The following is a 24191-nucleotide window of genomic DNA, read 5'->3' as shown; positions in this document are numbered from 1 at the left end:
TTGATGCTCAGATATGGAAACGCAGCATTTGCTTTAAATTATGTGGTGAAAGAATGCAGCCCAGCTTCAAAACACTGTTTACTGTGCCGTTCCAGTAGCCGAGGGGTAAGGTGGTTCGCTTCGTAACCGGTAGGGCAATGGTTCGAATCCCGCTGTCGACCTCGTAGAAAGTTTGCTGACAGCTTTAAAGTTGTTAATTTTTCTATTTTTAAACCTTTGTAGCACTTTGATGAAATTGATATAGAGCATTTTACACCGACATTCCCACCACGGCGGTAGCAAAGTCGTTGAGCGTCCGCTTCCAATGTGGGAGGTACCGGGTTCGATACCCGGTGTCGGCCGGAGGCCACCGGATTAATAAAAGGCAGAGGAGCACCCGAATCTGGCGCTCGGTTATTTATGGGTACGCACCTCAACGGGTACCTCCGTTAAAATTAGGTACGGGCGGGCTTCGTAGTGGTGCTACGGCTGTACGATGCATAAATCGCTCGGGGGGGCACACCCCTTTGTGGGAACCACGGCGTGGGACCGCCTGGCCTTTCGGCCCCTTCCGGTCCCACGTCGTCTGTTGCGTGCCCCCTACTTTTGTTAAAAAAAACGAAGTTTGTGTTTTTTATGAAAAAAAAGCGGCCCGCGAAAGCTTTAGGGCACCCAAATGTTAACAGTCGTTCTCCGCATTACTTCTTTCCAAGTTCACAAATTGTGTGTAATCACGTGCACTTGAACTTTTGCAACTTCAGAAATTGTGCGTCATCACGTGCACTTGAACTTTTGCAGCAAGTTCACGGTATAACTTCCGGTGTCTGAGCAATGCCAGCTCTGTCATTCGAACCAGCAACCTTTTGGTTATGAACTGAACACCATACACACTCAGCTATCGGCACGGCACAGAATGCATTGATTAGAAGTTGGTCTGTGCATTACTGCAGCTCAAGGTTAAAAATAAAAAGTGGACATGCGCGTTGTCGTCTCGGTACCCACACAACTGCATGACTTTGTGCTTCTTTTTTTTTTTCCAGGGGCGGGGTAACAGCACCGCCCCGTGATTCGAACCATCGCCCTTTCGTTTACGAGTTGAACACCTTACTGACTAGGCTACTGCAATGGCTCTTAAAAGTGCGTTGAAAAGTTGGTCTGTACATTATGCACATTCAATTTTTATCACATCGATTTTTCGACCATTTCTCACCGAAACGGTAAGTATAGCCTTTGGAAATCTCGATTGTTTCGAATTTTCAAAGTTACCTCTCATTTGGATCGAATCGTTTATTCGACCATTTCTCACCAAAACGGTAAGTCTATAGCCTTTGGAAATCTTGAACATTTCGATTTATTGAAAATGATATCCTGACATTGCTTTGATGAAAATCCGACCTAAATTTGATTAGTGATGCGTAAATTTGCAGCTGTTTTATTTTCCATGCGTTGTTGACCAGGAATGAATACTGCCATGCACACATGAAAGAAAACAGGGGTACGCGCTCGCTTATGACATAATTACAATGTATTACCTTTCATAACATGTGTCCGCACCAGCTCAGACGTGTCTTTGTTGTGTTATACACATCGGCTTGACGAAGCCAAAGAGAACTACAAAGAGTATGCGTTTTTCCAGTCGGCTCTACAAGGCGAAGTAATTGTGGCCACAAGCAAGGCTGTTTATGTATGGTGCACTGCTGCAAGCGTCACTAAAGTTATAGCACTTTGGTTGAAAACAAAGCCATGTAAGGGCGTTAGAGCATGACCATTCCCGCCTGCCTACAGTGCCCACTGTGTGAAGGTTTCTACATCTGCCACCACACGGCTGGCTTGGGAGCGGTTCTTTGCAGTACGTTCCACGTGGGTCTCCTTTGCGCATGCGTGGTCACGCTTGGCAACCATGGGCAGCGCGCGCTGGCACTTAAAGTCCCTAGATTTTTCCCTGTTCTTTCGACTCTACTGGCACCCGCCTCACGCAAACGCCTGGCCTTGGAAAATATGGGCAGCGCGCGCTAGCAGTCGCCGCACGCCGACGGCTATCAGGACCCAACTAAAAATGTCGCTCTACAACAGCCGAAATCAAGATCTGAAGAATAAAAAAAAAAGGGACGAAGGCTCCCATGCGGGCACATTTGAAAGAAGTGTTGGGCGTGCAGCTGCTACGATGGGCGATTATATGCGCTGCACGCAGGCATCCGCAGCGGCCCGCGACCCATGCATCTAGCTTCATGAAAATATTAAGGGTCTGTGCTTGCGCTGCTCCATTCCATCCGATACAGATGTTACTTCAGTACATATTGAAGGTGAAAACCTGAGAACCCGCCCACTGCGCCAGGGCTCGTCTCATCTGTTTGTAATTCGTCCTCGTTGGTGCTAAAGTTCTTACCTGCGAAGTTATGCAGCAACTAGGCCTATTAACATGAGCGTTTGAACGGGTTCGCAATTCATCTAGAACATCATCTTGATGACTTTTACCTTCCAGTTGTCTCAGGTAAATGCGCATAAGGGACTCTGAGTTTTTATTGTACTTCAGTACAGGCGATTTATTTGGGGCATCTTAGCACCTCCGTACGGTAAACGCCATAAGTACGGCAAATCGCACGCAAATGGCAGTCGCAACTAACAAGTCCCGCAGGTGCCTTACATCTTCGGGTGCTGTCGCCACTGCAGGCTACACAGTGCCCCGCGCCACAGGAAAAGTGGCACGGAATCTGCTCCACGGCCACCTGGATCGGGGCGCGCGGCGGTGTACCGCCGCGCGCCCCGATCCAGGTGGCCGTGTCTGCTCTCAACAAGTGCTGAGCGCAGTCGCAGCGGCCAAGCGGCACTACCACTGCCCTCAGTATATCCTAGGGACCGTACGTACTACCGCACTACCACACGCCCGACATGCCTGTGCTCGGCTGCGCCAGAGAACATCTGGCCGCGCTCTCAAGGCGTGTGTCTCCGTTGCTAGGCAACGGCCACGCATGCGCAAAAGAAACCCATGTGGAACGTACTGCGAAGAACCTCTCTCGGCTGGCTAAGCAAAGGATTTACGTAGACACGGTTTCCGAGATTATAGGCGCGTCGTGAATCTCGGAGCTCATGCGAAACGTAACCGCTATTATTTCTGACTGACGTGGTGTCATGCCCCGCGCGTTTTACCATGTGGCTACGTGTTGCAACTCATATATCGTTGATTCACGAACGGCACAACTCGTCAACAAACGACACAGTTATTTAAGCACTTTGGTTCCAACCTTTACGATTACCTTGCTTTTTTGGCGACAAGCCACGGTGGTCTTGTAGTTGCGGTGCTCGACTGCTGACACAAAGGTTGCGGGATCCAATCCCGGCGCCGTATTTCGCTAAATGCTTCAGGCCCGTGTACTTATATTTAGCTGCACGTGAAAGAACACTAGATAGTCAAAATTTCCGGAGCACTACACTACGGCGTCGCTCATAATCATGTAGTTTCGCGAGGTAAAAAACGAACAATTATTATTTTATTGTTTGCCGGCTCTTTGCAGTTCGTGCTTCTTCATCGTTCGACATTTTTCTTATGGCCGTTTTTTTTTCGTCAGCCTGTTCGTTATCGGACACAACTTTTTTCGAAGCAAGTCATAAGCGGAGCCACGCTCAACTGCAGCTGTCCGACTGTACGAGTTCCACAGGTGTAGGGCGTAGCTATCGCTCGTGGCCCGCAGCACTGACGCCGTATGGTTTCTCTGAAATGCTTTCTGCCACTCCATGTAGTTGATGGGGTAGAAGGCGGTGCCTGGTAGAACTGTGAGACCGGAGCACTCCACAAGGGTTGTGATCGGACGCGTCATGGCCCTGCTCTCGCGGGTGTAGCGCTGTTTGTTCCTGCGTGGTGTGAGTAGCGGACTTCTTTTTTCAGGAAGGAGGAACTTCGCGATCTCATGCGGTAACCCGGCGACCTTCCGCGACGGATTTTCGCCTGTTTCTCGCAGGTTTTCGGTGAGGTTTTTCCTCTTTTCTGACGCTTTTTTCTTTTTCAGGATAGGCTAGCTTTAACCTCAGTTTTTTCGAGGGTAGGCTAGCTAGTCCGCCGCTGCCGCCTCGTGGTCTCTACCGCGATGGCGGCCACTCAGCAGCTTCGGCCGCTGACGTTTTACGGTCGTGTTCCTAAGGGCACGACCAATGTTGACATCTGCAAGGAGCTCGTGAAGCGGTTCTCGCCAAGCGAGCTCAAGTGTGTTCAAGACTTTGGCGCCGGCAGATTTGAAGTTACCTTTGCGACCATGGCGGCAGTTGAGCGATTTCTCGACCAGTCTGTCGTCAAGGTTCGCAATGCGGAAGTTAAGTTCGAGTACCGTGGCATTCGTGTGAAGACTGTGCGCGTGTTGGGCTATCCAGCCGATGCCAGTGACAGCGCGCTCCTTAACGGGTTAGCGGCGTACGGCAAGGTGCTTGGTATGGACTACGAGCACGTTCCGGAATTTAAGACTGTCCTCACGGGCAACCGACGCGTACGTTTCGAGATGGCGCGACCCGTTCCCAACCTCCTTCCGGTGGGGAGCAGGATCGTGCAGTGCGAGTACGATGGTGTGGTTCGCCTGTGTCGCAGGTGCTTTTTTCCGGGGCACCACGCGGCTGACTGCAAGGTCCCACAGTGCGAGCGTTGCGCTGAGTTCGGGCATGCCCGTTGCGAAGCGGTATGCAAGCGCTGTGGCGACGACCATGCTTTGTCTGCCTGCAAGGTGCGCACATATTCGTCTGTTGCTGCGCGTGCTCCTGCTCGTGTTTCTTCCTCACAGGTGACGAGCGGTGCAGCTGAAGGCCAGGAGGCACCTTCGAAGGGTCCCGAGGGCTCCCCCCTGCCAGAGACGGAGCCAGTTCGTGCAGAGGCTCCCGGAGGGGGCGAGCAGGGTACGAGGCCGGAGTTAGCCGAGGCTTCCGACCCTTCCGCCGCCTTGCCGCCGCCGGCCGCTTCCACGGACGTGCCTGCGGCGCCTGCCGACGTGCCTGCAGTCCCTGCAGCCGAGGAGGACCAGGGGGAGACCATGGATGCGGAGCCGTGGAGGCTGGTTCGAGGAAAGAGGCGCCGGGCGCGGTCCAGCGACTCTTCTGACGAGCGGCCGGCGGCGGCTGCGTGCGGCGGACCCGGTGACTTGGAGGAGGGCCTGCCTGGCGTGAAGCGCACCGCAGCGACGGATTCGGACTCGGAGTCAACCCAGTCCACCGTCAAGGGCAGTACCGAGGGTGAGACGAGCCTCTTCTCTTCTTCTTGCCCCTACTGCGGTCTAGGCACTTGCGATGGTGATTGTTCACCCTTGTCTGACCGAGTGTACTCGTCCACACACGAGGACTCCTCCTCTGACGAGGAGAGTTCTCAGTAGCCTTCCACAGGTAGCTTTCAGTGGGGCTAGTATTTTCGTGTACTAGCCTTCCCCATTCTCTCCACCTTTTTCTTGTTTTCTAGTTCCCCCCCAGTCCCTTCTTGTCCTTAGCCTTGTTCCCCCCCTTTTTCTTTCATCATGGCTACTCCTTCTTTAACTATAGCTACTTTCAATTGTCGCGGTATTTCTCGAGCAGCTAAACAAGCTGAGGTTATTCACTTAGCTCGGTCTCGAAAAATAGACATCCTCGTTTTACAGGAAACATTCGTGTCTAGACTGGGTCAGATTTACAACTTTGACAGACAGTTTGGCACCAAATCCTACTGGAGTTATGGCGCGGCACATTGTCGGGGAGTTGCCATCATCTTGATGCCACGATTCACCGGCTCTGTGCTGCGCCACGCCAGGGATTCGGAAGGCCGTGTCCTGTCAGTAGATCTTGACTCTGGTATTCGGATTGTCAATATTTATGCTCCCACTCAGAGGAAGGAACAAAAGGATTTCTTTTCCTCGTTGGATCCATATTTGGTTGGCCCTTCTCGAGTTATTTTAGTCGGTGATTTTAACTGTGTTCTTGAACAAAGGGATCGCGTATCCCTTAAGGGAAATCCAAAGTATAGAGACAGGAAAGGCGACTTAGAGCTGCGGGAGCTTGTTGATGAGCTTGGACTGGTCGATGCCTGGCGCACCCTTCGCCCTGTACAGTCAGGAATGACATGGACAGGGAGGGGCAGCCGATCAAGGATCGACCGCTTTTATGTCTCGCCATCCCTCGTTCCCAGCATGCACTCCTCCTGGTTGTGTTCTTCCGCTTTGAGTGACCATTGCCTCCTTGCTTTGAGATTCGCCGATTCCAACCTCGTAGCACAGGGCAAGAGACCGTGGCGTCTGAACCCACGGCTCTTAAAGGATGAAGAAGCCGCTAAAGATGTTGCTGGGCTTCTTTGCCGTTCGCTGCTTGGCGGACAGGACTTAGGCGGCAGCGAATGGGATGCAGTGAAGGCCAGTGTCGCGGAGTGCTTTCGGGAGTGGGGCAAGCGGCGGGCACGCGAGGAGCGTGCTGAGATCAAAATCGTCTCAGACGCTATCCTCCTGCTCTCAAAGCCGCTGTCCGGTGGCCCCGGAGTAACCGCGGCTCTGACTTCGCTTCGCAAAGAACTTAGAGTCCTGCTTCAGCGACGCTGGGACCGCTTGCGAGCCACAGCGCGTGCTGAGCAGTGGGAAATGGAGGCATGGTGTAGCAGGAACGTCCTTCGTAGGCACTTAGCTCGAAAGAGAGCGGTTATGACCTCTCTCACAGATCCAAGTACTGGCAATCTTGTTGAAACGCAGGACGGAGTTTTGGAGCTGGCGAGGCAGTTCTACAAGAACCTTTATGCCAAACCACCTTCCTCCCCGTACTCGTTTCCCTTCGTCAAGTCCTATGAACAGGTCGATATCTGCGACTCCCCACTTGTTGAGGAGGAGCTTCTTGCAGCCCTCAAATCTATGAAGCGCAATCGCAGCCCAGGCTCGGATGGCTTGACCGTTGAATTTTACGTCAAGTTTCTGGAAGGTTTTGGGGAAGCCTTTTACCACTCTTGTAAACAGGCTTCTCCGTGAGGGAACACTGTCAGCAACTCAAAGGGAAGGGCTCATCACTCTCCTGTGCAAGGACGAGTCGAGACGCACTGACCTGAGAGCCTGGCGGCCCATCACCCTTCTGAACTGCGATTACAAGCTCATAGCCAAGTGCCTGTCCGTACGACTCACTCCAGTGCTAAGCACGGTTTTGGGTCCGTACCAGGCATGTTGTGTTCCAGGGCGGTCCTGCCAGCTTCATGGCTTTGCTATCAGGGACCTGATCGAATGGGCGAATGCACGGAATCTCAGCGGCATTCTCTGCTCATTCGATCAAGAAAAGGCGTTTGACGTTATCAGTCACAGGTACCTTTTCAAGGTTTTAAGAGAGGCCGGCTTCAGCGGCCAGTTTATCAGTATGGTTAGGGCTCTCTATTCTCGTCCCAGCTCGGCTGTTGTAATACAGGATCGCATCTCGGAGCCTTTCGACGTAGGTCGTGGAGTTAGGCAGGGGGACCCGCTCTCGCCTGCCCTCTATGTGCTTGCGTTCGAGCCGCTTCTGCAGAGGCTTTCCAGTGACAACAGCATCGGTCGATTCCCCCTTCCACCAGGTTCCCCTCCTGTCGCACTGTTTGCCTACGCAGATGACCTCTCCATTGTTGTCCCTGACGAGGCCACAGTTTGCACCGTCTTGGACGTCATGGAGGGGTACTGCTCGGCGAGCGGAGCCAGGATAAACAGGTCCAAGAGTGTAGTCATGTATCTGAACTCCGCTCCTTCCAGCCCGCGTCCTGTTCACGGCCTACCCGTGCAACAACGCCTACGTATTCTGGGTTTCCATTTCGAACCGGATGGCCTGACTACTGAAAACTGGAGGCTGGCTAAGCAAAAGCTGACCGACAGGATTCAGGAAATCAGTGCCTTGGGATGCCCATTGACGGCCAGAGTAACGATCATTCGATCGCTGCTCTTTTCTTTTCTGACCTATGTAGCTTCCGTTATGCCGGTTGCAACCCGAACCAAGCTAGTCTTGGAGGGTCTCCTCTTTCGTTTCCTATGGAGTGGCTCCTCTATGTATGTGGCGCGTCCTGTGATCAAGTTGCCCAGGAATAAGGGAGGACTCGGAATTCCCGACCTGGGCATCGTGGCCACTGCGCTGCATCTTAGATGGACACGGGTAGCTCTCGAATCGGATATGCTCCTAACTCGAAGCTTTGCGTCGTTTTTCCTAAGCACACGACTGCGGCTGTTCTCACCTGAGGCATTTTCTAACTCAGTGCCTCGGGCGGGAACTCCTTCACCCTTCTATGCGGGGGCCGCCTCCACTCTGGCTCGTCTCCGTGACGCCAACCCAGGGATAGAGCTAGATTCTCTCGAGCTCCATGATCTAGTCGACTTACTCACGCCGGACCTCCCGGCCCACTGTGTGAGATATGACCTGTCCCGCCACAGTCCTAACTGGAAGCTAATCACTGCCAGTTTTCTGGACGCCAAGCGCGCTACATTCATGTACCGCATGGCAAGAGGGTGCCTGCCCATAACATTCAGGCCCTTCACAAAAATCCCTACCAGAGGAAAGTGTCCGTTTTGTGGCAGTAGGGAGGATTTGGTTCACATCTTCTCTCAGTGTGCACTCCCAGCAGCCCTCCTTCAAAGGATAGCTAGCTTGTATGGCCACCCCGGAGTTCCATTCGAAACCGTTCGGTTCTTGAATCCCCTGCCTGCGCAGGCGGTTAACCAGTACGTGCTTCTTCTCGTCGAGTGCTCTTACCAAGTTTGGGTGGCACGGTGCGCTGCCGTTTTCGATGGGAGGCGGCCGGGTCTTCACGAAGTACTTGCAAAAGTGCGGAAGGAGATCTGGTTTGTCCTCCACCGGGAACGGCAGCGCCTGGGCGTTAAGAAGTTTCTCGAAACCTGGCACCGTCCAGCAGTCATCTTTAGTGAGTCAGGAGGGCAGATCACCATCACCTTTTAATGATGGCTCCCTTTAAGGTACACCGAACTGGCCTAGCGTGCCAGTCACTTGTGTTTGCGGAACCAACAGCCCGAGCCGGTCTGGGTGCATGCGACTTCGGTTGCTACACCGCGGTGATGACGGTCGAGGTCTCCGCTGTTGCTTACCCGTGCTTTGCATGCGCCCGGGTAATCCAGTCGCCTTGTTGGGCTCCACCCACGAGGTCCACGTCGGTCGTTTGCGTTCTGTGCTCGGTGACTCTGTTCGCCGCGACGAACGGCGGCCCCCTTGTCCGGGTAGGACACCGCTGGCCTTTGGCCACGCGGTACTCCGTGGGTACGTCTAGTTTGGGTGCGGTGACCAAGGTTGCCGCGCCAAACGATAGCCCCAATGTGGTTGCAGTTCAGTGCGCGACGATTGGACTCGTCGAGCCGAACTGTGGCCCCCCCGTCCGGGTAGGACCCCGCCGGCTCCCAGCCGTGCGGTATTTCTCGGGTACGTCTGTTTTGTGTGTGGCGACTGAAGTTGCCGCACCAAACTGTAGCCCCATGGCCGAGTCTCTCTGGCGTGGGGCCGTGAGACTGGCTACGTCTGTTTGGCGCTTCGCGCCGAGCGGTAGCCCCCTTGTCCGGGCAGGGACCGTCTTTCCGAAACAAACCTTCCCCTCCACAACCCGAGGGGGAGGAAGTGCCGGGATAGACGTACGGATGATGATGGGTTGATGAGTATCGTAGAACTCCGGGACAAAGCGCCTCCGGGCGCCGCGTCTCCTTCCCATCTGACAACGGCACAAGGGGCACCTTGCCGAGAAGGTTCCTCGGGCAGAACCAAGACAGCACACGCTCGAGAAGCCTGGGGCCGTTGTGGGCCCACTTGCGCGCCCTGCGACAGTCAGTCCATCGTCATTATTCAATTCATTTGTTTATTTCAGACATAGATAGAAAACGCGAAATATTTCCACGGGGTAAGGCAACAAAAGATTCGTATGTCTTCTGACGAGGCGTACACCTCGGACTCACATGTCTGACAGCCAGGAGCAAAACCATAGAAGCATGTTGAGTATAAAAATAATTACAGCGCTCATTAGACAATATGCATAAATTAACATTCGTAACATAAGCAACGTAAGCAAAAAACACTAGAACAAGAACATTAGGGGAAAAGGTTGTATAAACTGTAGCAGTGCATGTATCAGCCTTTGCACAAGCATTTCACAGGTTACAATAGATCAATTTGAGCCATTCAGTATGAACCACCACGGTAATTCTCAGCATTTTATTATACATCATATCAAAGCTATTACATCATATCAGGCCCGCAGCCAGGGGGGGGGGGTCCCAGCCCCCCCTCCCCTCGATATTTTGATGACACATGGTGTTTTATCGAAAATTAATCATGAAAATAGGAGTTTTTCTCAAATAGTCAAGGCTTTCCGCAGGTGCCCCCCCCCCCTAAAAAATTCCTGGCTACGGGCCTGCATCATATACATCATATCAAAGCTATGTTATGGTTCTTTGTCAACCCCATCACCATCATACCACTAAGCTTCATTTGGCATTTCTAAGCTATCGCAAGTTGACTCTTGTTGCACCACTTTTCCGCGTCCTTAGCTTATTAAGTTTCTAATTTGATATGTTCTAATCATCTACTGTACTGTACTATAGTTTCAATGTGTTGTACTAATCCTTTTACGAAACCAGGCCACCGGCTTTCAGTTTTGCGCTTTACCGCATCATCACCACCATAATCAGCCTGACTACTTCCCCTGCAAGGCTAGGACCTCGTCCATGTTTCTCTAGTTAACTCGGCCGTGTGTGTGCGGCGGTCATGTTATCTCAGCAAAACTTCTTGATCCCATCTGCCAACCTAACTTTCCGCCTACGTACCCTGGAGCGATAGCCTTCGCTTGAAATCCAGTTTGTTACTCTCTGTGAGCAGCGGCTATCTTAACTTCTACCTACATAAGCTTCCAAGCCCAGTTCATCTTGATTTCGACAAAGATGTCTTTAGCCAGTGCTTGTTCCCTGACTCACTCTGCTCTCTTCTGTGATGTTCCTTTCCATGGCTCACGGCGTCTTCATCAATTCAAGCTGAGTCCTTTAAGGAAGCCTCCGTGTTCTTCGCCGTAGCTAAGAACAACGAAGATGTAGATGCCCTTGCCCATTGCTTTACCTTGTCTGCCGAAACTTACTTTGGTATTACTTCGTGAGATATTCCGAAAGGTCAGAATGCTTTTTACCGCGGCATACATAGAGGAGAGCCAATATTGCAAACCCCCTATGCTTTGAATGTAACGTGTACGTTGCAGGACTCGTGCTCGAGCGGTTTTTCAGTTAATTTCCGTTTAAATAAGTGGCTGTCCAGCATTCATGGTGAGTGCATGTGTCCTCTTTGTGCGCTATTTACATTGTGTAGGTAAACAGGAGCCAGAAATTTCAAGAACAGCTAGCCTGATTAGCATCACAACTTACAATCGCTGCTGTGAAATGTACTCTTTATAAACTTTGTAGATAATCTATAGGTGGGAAATTAGCAGAAAGCACGGACTTTGAAAGTACGCTCATGTTAATAATTTGTTTTTTTTTTCACGCCCCCCCCCCTCTATTCTTTCATCGCACCCTTTTTTTTTTCAGGTGTTATGATGTCGCTCGATTTCACTTTCAACTACTATTGAGGTTCCTGTGACCAAAGCCAAGATCTCTCTTGCAATACCTAGGCATTTAGACCAGCCATTACACTATCGCGACTACCAAAGGTTTTCAAGAGTTCCCGTTTCTAGCAAAGAGGAACCCTACATTGTAAGCGTGAACCTCTGGAGTGCGCTTCCACACTGTACTCGACACAGCTGCGTATCGCGACGACATGTCGCCGAAGTGAAAATTTAGCTGTGCGACGAAAAGAGTCAAGGTGCGTGTTCAAACTTACTTGTACGTGCTACTGAATTCTTGAAGACAACGCGAAAGGAAGGGATGACCCTTGTCGAAGACCATCACGCTGTTGCCTACGTCAGGGAAGAGCTCTCGAGCGACGACGTTCCGTAGTTCACTGAAGCTCTTGAGGGTCAGGACGTCCATGTCGGCATAGACCCCACCGTACTTCCACAGCACGAGCAGCCTCAAGGCGTCGCTCAAATGGTTGACACGAAAGGGACTATGGTTCCAGTCATCCTTGAGATACCAGTGCACGAGAACACTGTCCTTGACCATTGAGTTTAGGTTGATGTTAAGCAGTCGGAAGTTTGGCAGCTGTTGCAAGTTCCTCAGGGGCCTGTGCAGACGGGATGGCGTTCATGTAAATGAGTACATGTTTTCACCTAGATTTGATAGCATGCTACACTTGCTAAAGGGACTGACGAAAACTGGCCAGAGCGTGTGATTATATCTTAGCGAAAATGGAAAGACCATGACAATCATCAGCATACATCATTCACTTCGCGATTTCTATAGGATTTGCATACTTAAATAGCGCTATTCACCTAGGGGGGGGGGAGGGATGTACAAAGGCATCCCTATACTTCTACCCAGTCGACCTGTCCCGTCGTTGTTTAAAGAGGAGGGATATGAACACGCAGGTTTTTGATGATAATGGCGGCCGCAGGCCACGGATCTTGCGTTCCAAGAACTCTTACTTCCGATCTTTATTCCCGTAAAGCCAGGGACCAAAGGCAGATTATTGCGAGAAACATGTCGGTGCTTCATTTGCATTTTTCCATCCATTGTGAAGCACGTTGTATTTTGGACTCGAACAGAGGGGGGAGCGGGGTCTGCCATAAACATTCACCCCCCCCCCCCCCCCTTTTGACGGGCAAACCTGGCAATCTTACGCACGCCTATAATTATAGCGACAGATTCAAGCAACGTTTTCGCGACTGGGGTATATTTTTAAATTGCGTTTATTGCTCGCAAAAGAAAATGTTATGTCACGCAGCCTAAGGCGAGAGCCTTGACGCTGCACTACGGAGTCGTTACGTTTGCTGTACATAGCCTCATGTCGGACCGTTCGGACCTCATTCGGGACATAATAGGGGATATTCAAAATGTACAGCGCCATCTGTCGACAATCCCGTAAGCTCGATTCGCCATGTTTTGTAGGGCGTGAAAAAGAAACCAGTCGCATGTCGCAGCCTTTCAGGTGCTAGTTGCTGATTACTTATCTTCGTTCTGCGGTGAACTTTTAATGTTTCATGTGCTGTTCAGGCAATAAGGAAGCCCTAGCAATGCCGATAACAAGGTGGCACTAATTTTAGTCTGATTTATCACTTACCTGAACGAAGAAAAAGAATATACCAACGTGAACTTGTTTTGTCAACAAGATCGGCGCTGTGTTTAGGTTCGGAAATGACCGGCGCGCGCAAAAGCACTCTTGAACCTGACTTCTTATTTCTCCGTGCAATTTAGTTCATCTTTGCGCAGCGCACGAAATTGACAAGGCACACAAGAGGACGGGACAAGCGCTTGTCCCGTCCTCTTCTTTGTGTGCCTTGTCCATTTCGTGCGTTGCGCAAAGATGGATAAGTTCCAACTCGCCCGCCTATCAATCCTACTGCAATTTAGTTGTTCGCCTGCAACATAAGCTAAACTTACAGAACAATATATTACGATATACGCATTTTTAAAACAGACGGCCGACGTCGCACACGCGCGAGAGAGCATGACTGGTCAACATTAGCTTGTCGATGTCGCAGATCGACGAAAGCAATGATTTACGTATATAAAACGTGTGTAAGCAGCGGCACAGACGCTGCTGTGCGCGTCCGCGGTAAATCAGTGCCGCCACTCGAGACCGGAGCGCAAAGATCCACGCAGCCATCGCTTTGCAAGCTTCTCAAGGCACTGTGCGCCGAAGTACATAGTCCGCATGCCGCGTCTGCCCTTCGCTTTACACCAGCTTGTCCCTCCGCTTTTGTTTTTCATTTGCTTCCTTCGGTCAGCGTGCGCTGCGAACATGGAGCGAGTTACGGAGCCGCGAAATAGTTGAAGCTGTTTGTTCAGTAGATCATCGTACTCCTCTTTCCGCTGATCGCGGGTACTTGTGTGCTTGTATGCTGTTCGCAATAGCGCGCGGCGCGCGATAATGCACGCCTCCGTGGCATGCGAAGGAAAAGTGCGCAATATTTTAAAGATATATGACAATTAACGCACGCGTATACCGTTCAAGAAAACCAGAACGAGAATACTAAATCCGCGCGATAGATTACGACCACAAGGCATTATAAACAACCAGTCTGTATTAAAAGAGCATTACTCGTGCCACTCTCTCTGTACACAGTCCAAACGCGCGATCACTGTTTTTGTTTGGCTTGCGGCGCACCGCTTATGTATATGTCCATGCCTTCTTCATTTCGAAAAACTACGACACGCGCTAATGCGAACGGTGTAGAGATATTGTGGCTAAAAAAATGAGTCGAGGAATGCAGCACATCGTTGCACAACAACATGGTTTCGATATCTGACGCGTGTTTATGCAATCGCAGTGGGAAATACAACGTAGATGTATTGCTGTGCAAGGTTATCTTAGAAGTTTGAGAGTAACATCTCCCCTGCAATGAATACTTTTCTTGAACGCTTACCTCAGATCGGAAGCACACGCCACTAGAGAACAGCAGTTCGGCTGCATCGCCTCGTGCAGCTGTCGTCCGTAAGAGTTCTGAAGCGCGCAGAGCTTTGGTATTACCCTCTAGTCCATTTGTAGCAGCACAGTGAGGTTCACTGACCGTTCGGTGCTGGATGACGAAAGAAACGGCCGTATTTTGTCGTCCGAAAGCTACGCCAGCGACTGCGGCTCAGCCTCCCCGTGGTCTCTCCTTATGGAGACGCTAGAAGACGATTCCACGACGGCACCCAACAAAAAATCGGACGCTTCCAGTGTTGCCAGAGCACCAAACATTGTGAATATCCCCTATTAGTGCTCAAGATTAGAGTGCGTATGTTATTGTCCATCCCCGCCCTGTTCTGCGCTGCTTACGAGGTAAAAGAAGTTGACGCTGAGAAGCGGTGCTGCCTTCGCGACAAGCAATGGAACTTATTGAGCGACGGCGCATGCGTGCGGTGTGTCCGCATGCGCAGCAAACTACAGCGCACAAACGCGAACCGCTGTCGCGCTCATCTTCCTTCCTCTGTTTGCACCATTTGTTGTGTGTACGACTTCACAGTCGCTGCAGAATGAAAAATTTTCTTTATAAATGTTTCACGGCGTTTTCTGCGTTATACCATACCGTGAGTAGACACTCTGACCGGTAACCTTTCCGTTGCAATAAAGACAACCGTACACTAATGCCGCTGTTACACGTGCACGCTAATCTCAGTTACGGAAAACCTCAGTTGCAGCAGACTACGGTTACATCCAGTTAGACGAAAAGCCTAACTGCAGTTATGCCACTAACCGTGGTTGCCCCAAACTGAGGTTGACGAGCTCAGTTAACGGAGCTAACCAACAAAATGGCGGCACCCATGTCGGCGGTCTTGGCAGCATGGTTCTAATAGAAGCCGAAACGTCCTCCCAACGCTAAAGTTGCTGATACATGAAACAGTATGGCAAAACAAATGACGCACCGCACACGGTTACACACGGTTTCTAGAGACCGTAGCACGGTAAACATGCCAGGCAACGGACCGTCTTGGCTTTCGCAACGACTTCGCCCATAGTTGCGAGCACCAGCCTAAACTTCTGCGAAACAATTGTGAAAACACGTGATGCAATAAGCTCAGGGACTGTAGGTGTAAACAGGAAGTATTTATTTTAAAGGAAATACATTTTATTTGCCAGCATACTTATGAAACGCAGCGAAATCTTTATATCTTTACTCGTGAAGCTGTGTCACGTGACCTGTTTCATAGCCGAAAACCATCGACAGCTTTTCCCGTGTAACAGGTGCCAACTGCAGTAGGCAGTAACTGTGGTTAACTTCGGTTAACTGAAGTTCGTCGTAACTGAGGTTAGCCTGCCCGTGTGGGTGCAAAGAGCACAACGTTTTTCTCGTATTAGTAAATTACAATCCTACGATACCAAGAGCACCACTGTTACCGCAAGAAAACCCTGGTAAGCGAGAAAACGCGCAAAAAGGAATATAGGTGGCGACGCCACCTTTTAGTTCCAGCACCAGTTTCACGTGACGTCATCAATTTTGACGGCGTCTGATGACGACCACGTAATCCTTCTGTAAATACGGTTTACATTGTGTTCTGAGGGACCCAATGTGTTAACATAGCAAGTTTTAGAAAATTTCAATGAAACGATTTTTCTTCATTACACAAAAAGAACTTGAAATTCGTGGCGTACACGTGCTGCTGTTTCAGCGCGAAATTAAAAAATGAAACGTTGACATACATTTTCTCTTCTAATAATTCTGTGATGCAAAATTAATGACAATAGATTTCTAAAAGTAAAATTTATCTGTCTAAACTGATTTATTGTTTCACTTTAGTGGCCCATTAAAGTTAGCATGCTCGGGGAAAAGAGGTCGTGGTGGATTTAACAATTCCAATTACACCTTCCGTGTGGCTCGTTACCTGCAGTCTCGCATGTCCAGAATGGTGAGGAGCCAGACGGTGTAGTAGGGATGCCGAAGAGCTGCGGATTCGATGGAGCAAGCCGCTCGTTCGTTGATGCACGAAGCGCCGGCAGTCTCAAGAAAGAATATGTTTTTCGTGGACTCGTTCAGGTTGACATATCGCTCGAAGCCTTTTCGTTGATCTTGCTCGCCTGTAAGTGGTGCAGTATCGTTACAGGGCGTGGTTTGCGCCGCGCTCGCAAAAATGACGAAATGGAAACGAGCCGGAACATGTGTTGAAGCTTAATTGAATTCTACACGGGCAAAAAACAAAAAGAAAGAAACCTGATCATAATCAATTGTACGTGACGACCCCAGGATTTGAACAATCCTGTTAGAAAATGATATTCCCTGCGCGCTCATCGGGCTCATCTTGTGTTACCGCACGTGCTGATAAAAAAGCAGGAGCCCCTCCCCTACCGGGAAAATGGGTTGGCGTGTGCGTGTCAGACCTACTAGTTTGCTATCTATCTATCTATCTATCTATCTATCTATCTATCTATCTATCTATCTATCTATCTATCTATCTATCTATCTATCTATCTATCTATCTATCTATCTATCTATCTATCTATCTATCTATCTATCTATCTATCATTTCAGTCCGTATTTCCATTCCCGGCGGAAGCCAAACAGCTCTGATCGGCTGCATGCGTGGAGGGAGGACTGGATACGCAGTTGTCATCGTGACCTTAGGCGTGCGCACAGGGGGGGCAGTGGGGGGGGGCGGCCGCCTCCCCTAATAACCTAGGAGGGGGGGGCGCAAAATCTGCCCCATACATTGACCCCCCTAGTCACCTAAGAGGGGGGGGGGGCGCTAAAACTGCCTCGTACATTGACCTACAAGGGGGGGGGGCGCTGCGATGAACCTTCGCCCCCCTAATGGTGAGCCCTGCGCAAGCCTATGATCGTGACTCATGTTGCGGCGCCGGCAACGGAACGTGAGTCACTATGACTCATCATGACTCGGCCCTCTTTGCAGGGTCGCATTTCTGTACCATGACGGCGCCGGGTCTTTCGAATACGACAACGACACCGCCGAAATCTCTCACGCTAACAAGCCTCGCCAGAAAAAATACTGGCACTGTTCCGTAGCCGGATTGATGGTTGACTGTCGCAACAATCTCCTTTTCTTCGGACGTGGAAAGCTTTTGTTCTTTCTCGCATGCAGTACTCTTTCCTTCGGTTAGTATTGGCTCTGGTGCTAGGACACAAATGGCAGAGAGAAGAGGTTTCACCGTGCGTTATAATAGACAGAGGGAAAGGGGAATTGACGGTGGTTGTTTGTAGTCTGAGCCACAAATCCTAGTCACATCTGGAATGAGACTGATGCGCTGGAGGGTAAGTTAGGCGGAAATTTCAGTACAACAGGTTTCTAATTTTACCGAAAAAGCCCAAACCCCCGCGTCGTCAAGGGTCAGAACACCACGAGCGATGGGCGGCTGCTATGCGCAGCTCCCAACTGGACCTGCAGCTTCGGACAGTGGGCTGATCCAGAGGGGAAGCACAAAAGTGTCCGGTCATCTACGGCCACCCCGAGGCCCATCATCACCCTGCTTTCACTTCCCTCCTCCATCTATCTCACATTTTCTTTTTCGTGAATCAATAAAGTTGTTTACCTATTTCCCCGCGTATACCTACCTACCTACCTATGTACCTAGGTTTTCTTCGGTGGTATCACGGTACCACTAAAACGGGGAGCAACCGTACTCCTGGCTGCGAACTGCTGAATGTGATGGTTTGATTTGAAGAAGCGATCGTGTATGCTTGCTTAGACACGCTTGGACACATTCCGCTTTGGTCTAGATACGATGTAGAGGCATTGCAAACCCGAAGAAAAGAGGGTGGTTGTCACTCGACTGTTAATCAGGCGATGAAACAGAGTGTCAGTTCTGTTTTATCAGCACGTGCGATAACGTGCAATGATCCCACATGATGCGGAGGGCACATGTTGCGGAGGACATATGATGTGGAGGGTGCATATGCGGAAGGCACATGTTTGACCCGCGTGTTCTAATCTGGAAGTTATGACATGTTATTGATTATGGCTGGGGTTTGTTTTTATTTTCCCACATAAAAATTCAGTTGAAAGTCAGCGCCTGTCTCCGAGTGTGTATTCTCCCTGTTTCGTCGTCTCTCGTGAGCACGTGACAAAGCACATCACGAACCCGAATCAACTCGCCGAGTTTTCTATCCTCATGAAACACTGGTACATGGCTCGCACATCATCGCACATAAGCCTCAAGGGCAAGAAGGCAGGTGTAGTCAGCCGCGGAACCAGCCAAAATAACATGAGTTAATGGTTTTATACTGTGCTTTCGAGTAGCAATGATGCATTTGTCCGGGTGTACAGTCAACGTCAAAAGTGTAGGGACCACAGACGCAAGAAAAAAAAATCTTAATATTCCTTCTGCTTCCGTAGACAGGCTTGAATTGACATTTCCGGCCTGCTATAAAACCCGCTAACAACATGTACTCTCCAGTTAGACCGAATAAATTAAAAATTGCCCAGAAATCAAAATTTTCTCAGACCTAGTGGTCTAAAATTCTGACGCCGACTGTACACCTCCAAAATACCTAACCTTAGCGTCCTCCCTCTAATGGCGCCTTCTTCGCGCTCCGCAATGATAGCCAGGCCATTGGATCTTTCAAGAAATAAAAAAAAAAATCTGTATTTTAAATTTTCTATTATTTGTATCTAAAGGAGGACGAAACAAAGTATTTTTCACTAATTTTCATCTATTTGTACGCAGACTTCACATATAGTTCTAAGCGCCTTTGTGTGGGTATAGTTAAATGTACAATACCACTTATCGACCCAGAAGTACATCGCAAGGAAAACCGCTAATTAACATAGCTTACCCAAACATTGCTGTCGAAAACCACCAGAACCACCGGACAGGAGTGCGCGTGGGTCGTAGCCGAGATGTCTTGCACTGACTGGATTACATGCGCGTACCAATAAAAAAGATATCCGTCAGGCAAAATCTAGTTCACGATAAGAAAGAATGCATAGGAAAAAAAACAAGGTCATCCAAATCACTGGAATCTAAATAAAAAGCTTGTTCACCAGCGGTATAGATCGCAAGCAGAAGGCTTTCTAGACGCCTGTCGCCGTTAACTATTTCTGAGGATACGGCTTTTTACAATGGCTCGTCCGCGATTAGAGGGCAGAGGTCGGCAAAAAAAAAATTCGAGCTCACTCAGACTCACTCATGAAATATATTTTGCCCTTAGGGCTTACTCGGACACAGACTCACCAGAATATTCCTCATTCGAATTCAAGGTCACTAAAATTTTTCTCAACCGCACTCACTCGGACTCACTCACCTAAATATTACTCAGCCTGACTCACTCAGACTCAGAATCACGGCTCCACTCTGGTCTGAGTGAGTCGATTCATGAGTAAAGCTTGCCGACCTATGCCATTCCTTATAAATGGAAACTGAAGAAAAATAATGAATCGGTTCAGATTAATAAATCGTGCTCTGGGAACTCTAATGCCGTTGAGTTCATCATCATAGGTTTATTAATACAACAAAAAATCAAGTTCAAAGTTTCATTGTTAAGTTTCGCGCCGAAACCTCCATACGTGACGTCACGAATTTCAAATCGTACTTATTCCATTTTGGCAGCATTGGCACAACAAAGTTTCCTCAAACTTGGTACGTTAAGTTTATGGCCCCCTCAGAGGAGGACACTTCACTTCATTTTTACCGATTAGGAAGTGCGTATGCCCTAGTAGGCGCCATCAAAATATGTGAAGTCATGGCGAGCGGTGCGGAAACTTCAATGTGGCGTCGCCACCCACGTTTTCTTTTCGCGCGTTTTCTCGCTTACCACGCGTCTTCTCGCCGCAAGCGTGGTGTTTTTGGTAGCGTGAAAGAGTAATTTACTAATACGAGAAAAATCTTTTTGCTCTTTAGTGTGCCTATCACCATATCACATACATTTTCCCACCCGATTTCTGCAGCCTCTTCAAACCATTCCAACAGCGCAAAGCAGAGGTTTACATTGACAGCTATAGTCAGGCAGGCCTCCCCACTCCCTTTCATTAAAGTTAATTTTTCTCTCGTTCTTTTGAGACATGTGAGCCTTCGGTATATAAAATATTCATACCGAAAGTAACTCACTTTAATGAGCAAAAGGAACCTCCAACAATCTGCGGTGAGGGGGGGGGGGTGCTTTATGATAAATAAATATTGCCCAAATGTGAATGAGGGAGCTAGCATCAGTAACAATGAGGGTTTCTTCGAAAAAAAAACAACAAAACTGGAGGGCTCTAAGGAAGCGCATAATTGATAGAGTGACGAAAGGAATATTTGTAGCGTGAGCGTGTGGGCGCACATCGCCTATAGCTAGTGACTATAGCCTAAACCTAACAAGTGGCTTTATCAGATGTTGCGAATAGATCGATATGACAAGTTGCAGCGACGAATGCCAACAGCCAAAGCGAAGGATATGGCAGTTGTAATAATAATATCTGGGGTTTAACGTCCCAAAACCACGATATGATTATGAGAGACGCCGTAGTGGAGGGCTCCGGAAATTTTGACCACCTGGGGTTCTTTAACGTGCACCTAAATCTAAGTACACGGGCCTCAAACATTTTCGCCTCCATCGAAAATGCAGCCGCCGCCATTATGGCAGTTGTAAGCGTACATTGCAAAAGAAGACAAGTCTCGGTATAAAGGACTCCAGAAACAAACGCTATCGTGGGCTCAGGTAACTAAATCAGTGTACTGAGATAAAAGAACCTACCACCTGAATTATAGTTCAGTTGCCGAAAGGGGATCACCGAAGCAGCTGTACGTTTATCTTTTGTTTTTTAGTACTGCAGAATGCGTAAGTTGGTGCCAGTGGCCTATATCCAGGTAAATCACAAGGGAGGACACACATCTTGCCATGGCGGTCATTTCATCTCTATTTTTATTTATAAAAAAATCAAAATCATGCTTTGAAATAAAATTAAAGAAAAACGAGCATGGGTTTCCAGTTCATGTAATGACATTGTCCTGTTGAGTCTTCTCCGAAAGCAGTCAAGCGGCCGTTGCGATTTCAATAGTCTCACACAGGTGAACAGTATTGAACACAGGCGTACAAACACTACAAAATAAATAGGAATTAACAAAAACTGTTGACTGCACTATACTTAACTCTCAAACAGTTCAAATATATGGCGTTTGAAAGATAAACCTGAACGGGGGACAATGCAAAGGGTGTCCCCTCCAGCCTGAACACAAGGGGGGTCAGGACCCCCCCTGACCTCCCGTGATTTACACCAGTGGTTGGTGCATATAATGTCGTTATGTTATAACGCAGCTCTGTTTGAGCATGAATGAGAGAGACAAGCAATGAAGGAACTGAAAGGTAGCGGGATGAGAGTCAATTGATTTCCTTCTTTGCTTGTCTATTTCATTCGTGTTCAAACTGGGCTGCGCTAGTAGCATAACGACTCTTGTATTCTACGAAACGGCCCATAAGCGGTGGAAATTCAGTTACCAAAACACGTTGCGAGGACTGTCTTGTCCTCGTCAAATGTAGCGCTACAACGTTTTAAATAAGGAAGCGGTGAAAAACGTCAACATAAATGGTTAGGCTTATCAAAAATGTAAACCGGGCAACTTACGTGTGACCGTTAGCAATACAAAGAAAACCAGCGTGATGAGGGCTGTTAAGTCGGAGCTTCTGTGGTGCTGACAGATGAAAATCGGCCCCTACACGAGATCGTCAAGAAAAAAAGAACACATTCGTATGTCGCTTACATCTGTATGGACAAATCATGTTTCTCTTGAAATTTACAGTCACTTGTAGAAGTAATAGCTTCAAAAGATATTTCAATATTATCAAAACACGTTAAGGAAGGCCTCAGTCATATAGCAGAGATGATTCTGTCAGTAGACATACGCTCTCTTTCGATGGGTGCCTAACGTCCTCAACATTCCCCCGCCCTGCGAGGTGGGCGGTGATGCGACTACAACTGATGTGCACTCTATGGTGCAGTCGTGGGAATATCCTACGTAACATTCGTTAATATATTCCTCCGGGGTCGAGCAATGTTTCAATATAGCTTGCTGAATCATAGGAGTAAAAATGTAAAGTTTATTAGACTGCTATAAAAGTGGAGCTGGAAGTGGAACTGGAACCACAGACGTTAATTTGATATGACGCCTGTACCGTAGGAGTACATATGTAGTGTTTATTGCTTTCTTGTCCAATTACACAGCCGGCACAACAACCACAATTGACGTTGCACTGCCATTACGCCTGCATAGGCTGTTTTTCCAAACCAGTTTATAGACCTGGCGTGGCTCTGTGATAGAATACCTGATTGCTACGAAGAATGCTTTGGTTCAGTTCCTGCTGGGATCCTAATTTTTATTCTTTTCATTCGTCGGTTCAACGCTGCCGATGTCGGTTTTCCTTAACGCTCTCGCATTTAAATGACTAATGTCTGTTTTCGCAGTTCATGGGTAGATATAAACTGTTAATCACCTGCGGCGCATACCCGTACACCGCGGCCTGTGGTAACCGGGTATGTGCCACACGTGTCTGGAGGAAAGGGTTTGACGACGCACGCGACCGGATTTTCACGTTATTCATGCCATGACCCGGCAGTCATATTCATCAAGTCCTGTTACCCTCCCATGCCAATTTTGGTCAACACAAAGATAAGGAAGCGATCATGAGAGCACCCAGACGTAGGCGGATAGATAGATAGATAGATAGATAGATAGATAGATAGATAGATAGATAGATAGATAGATAGATAGATAGATAGATAGATAGATAGATAGATAGATAGATAGATAGATAGATAGATAGATAGATAGATAGATAGATAGATAGATAGATAGATAGATAGATAGATAGATAGATAGATAGATAGATAGATAGATAGATAGATAGATAGATAGATAGATAGATAGATAGATAGATAGATAGATAGATAGATAGATAGATAGATAGATAGATAGATAGATAGATAGATAGATAGATAGATAGAAACGCTCAAGTGCCAAAGGTTCGCTAAGAAATGCTTCACATTTAAAACTAAAAGAATGATTTATAGGTAGACATAACAGTCGCTATTAAAGTACACAGCACCTCAAATAAACAGCCAGACCATAACTGAAAAGCAGCATGTTCACGGGGAGCTCAGAACTGAGCTTAGGATTTGTAATGGACAGACAGCGTTCCGCGAAAGATTTTCCGTGACCATGAAATGCAAACAGAGAAATAACTTACCATGGCGTCCGAACGCACAATGTCATTTCACGGCAGCGCTGGATGTAACAAAAAAATACTTCCTACGCTCTTGCGAGTTAAATCGGCAACCCTGGTAATACCATTAAGCTTAAAAATCCACGGTCGCTGCAACACGCAGATCTCCTGTTTGCCGCAATCTTCCAGAGCATCGCTTTACACTAAGCTGAACGTTGAAGAGTACGTGCACAAGCGAGAGCGAAGACTGCACTTTCAGACGCTGTAACGCCAACCCTCTCGTACTCTGTCCCCTCGCCCCATTCTTTGTTTCTTCACAATGGAATACCGCTGACACTTGATGCTTGAAGGCTCAAAAACGCTGGGCAGGAAGCGTGAAAATTTTAAGTGTAAGCATGGCAGATGAAAAAGGAAAAAAAACCATCACGAAATAGTGACGACAAACAAGCCACCAACACACACGGAGAAAGAAATGCGCAAAAGGAGAGACATAGCCTAGAAGCAAAACAAAGCCCTTCCGAAAAGCGCCACAAATGTGACGGACTTGGAACAAAACGGGAGAAATAGCGACAATTAGGCG

At 48.7% G+C, this 24191-nt stretch overlaps 2 protein-coding genes across 2 annotated transcripts; one reads left to right on the top strand and one right to left on the bottom strand.

The window, feature by feature from the left end:
- Positions 1–3783: 3783 nt before the first annotated feature.
- LOC125759436 (uncharacterized) lies at positions 3784–5324 on the top strand. Its single transcript, XM_049418203.1, has 2 exons — positions 3784–4685; positions 4743–5324. Exons 1-2 carry the CDS (start codon positions 4062–4064, stop codon positions 5322–5324), a joined length of 1206 nt encoding a protein of 401 aa, XP_049274160.1. The 5' UTR covers positions 3784–4061.
- Positions 5325–7083: 1759 nt separating this feature from the next.
- Positions 7084–23873, bottom strand: LOC119401768 (lactosylceramide 4-alpha-galactosyltransferase). The gene is made up of 7 exons (XM_049418202.1): positions 23636–23873; positions 22017–22104; positions 19250–19327; positions 16347–16539; positions 11764–12105; positions 9630–9720; positions 7084–7164 (listed from the first exon to the last, which is right to left on the bottom strand). The coding sequence occupies exons 1-7, from the start codon at positions 23636–23638 to the stop codon at positions 7084–7086; spliced, it is 876 nt and encodes a 291-aa protein (XP_049274159.1). The 5' UTR covers positions 23639–23873.
- Positions 23874–24191: the final 318 nt, after the last annotated feature.

The sequence above is a fragment of the Rhipicephalus sanguineus genome, chromosome 8, assembly GCF_013339695.2.
Source record: "Rhipicephalus sanguineus isolate Rsan-2018 chromosome 8, BIME_Rsan_1.4, whole genome shotgun sequence".
NCBI classification, from domain to species: domain Eukaryota; kingdom Metazoa; phylum Arthropoda; class Arachnida; order Ixodida; family Ixodidae; genus Rhipicephalus; species Rhipicephalus sanguineus.
Note: the sequence above shows the minus strand (reverse complement) of the source record. Positions and strands in the feature narration are given on the sequence as shown.

Bases quoted from the DNA above. Each gene is read 5' to 3' on its own strand.
- LOC125759436 (XM_049418203.1), top strand. From the start codon at position 4,062: ATGGCGGCCACTCAGCAGCTTCGGCCGCTGACGTTTTACGGTCGTGTT. The intron at 4,686-4,742 runs GTGCGCACATAT...TCTTCCTCACAG, and splicing joins ATGCTTTGTCTGCCTGCAAG to GTGACGAGCGGTGCAGCTGA.
- LOC119401768 (XM_049418202.1), bottom strand. The intron at 19,328-22,016 runs GTAAGTTGCCCG...CATGTAATCCAG, and splicing joins TGTATTGCTAACGGTCACAC to TCAGTGCAAGACATCTCGGC. The intron at 7,165-9,629 runs GTGCCGTTGTCA...CCATTCGATCAG, and splicing joins TTCTCGGCAAGGTGCCCCTT to GTCCCTGATAGCAAAGCCAT.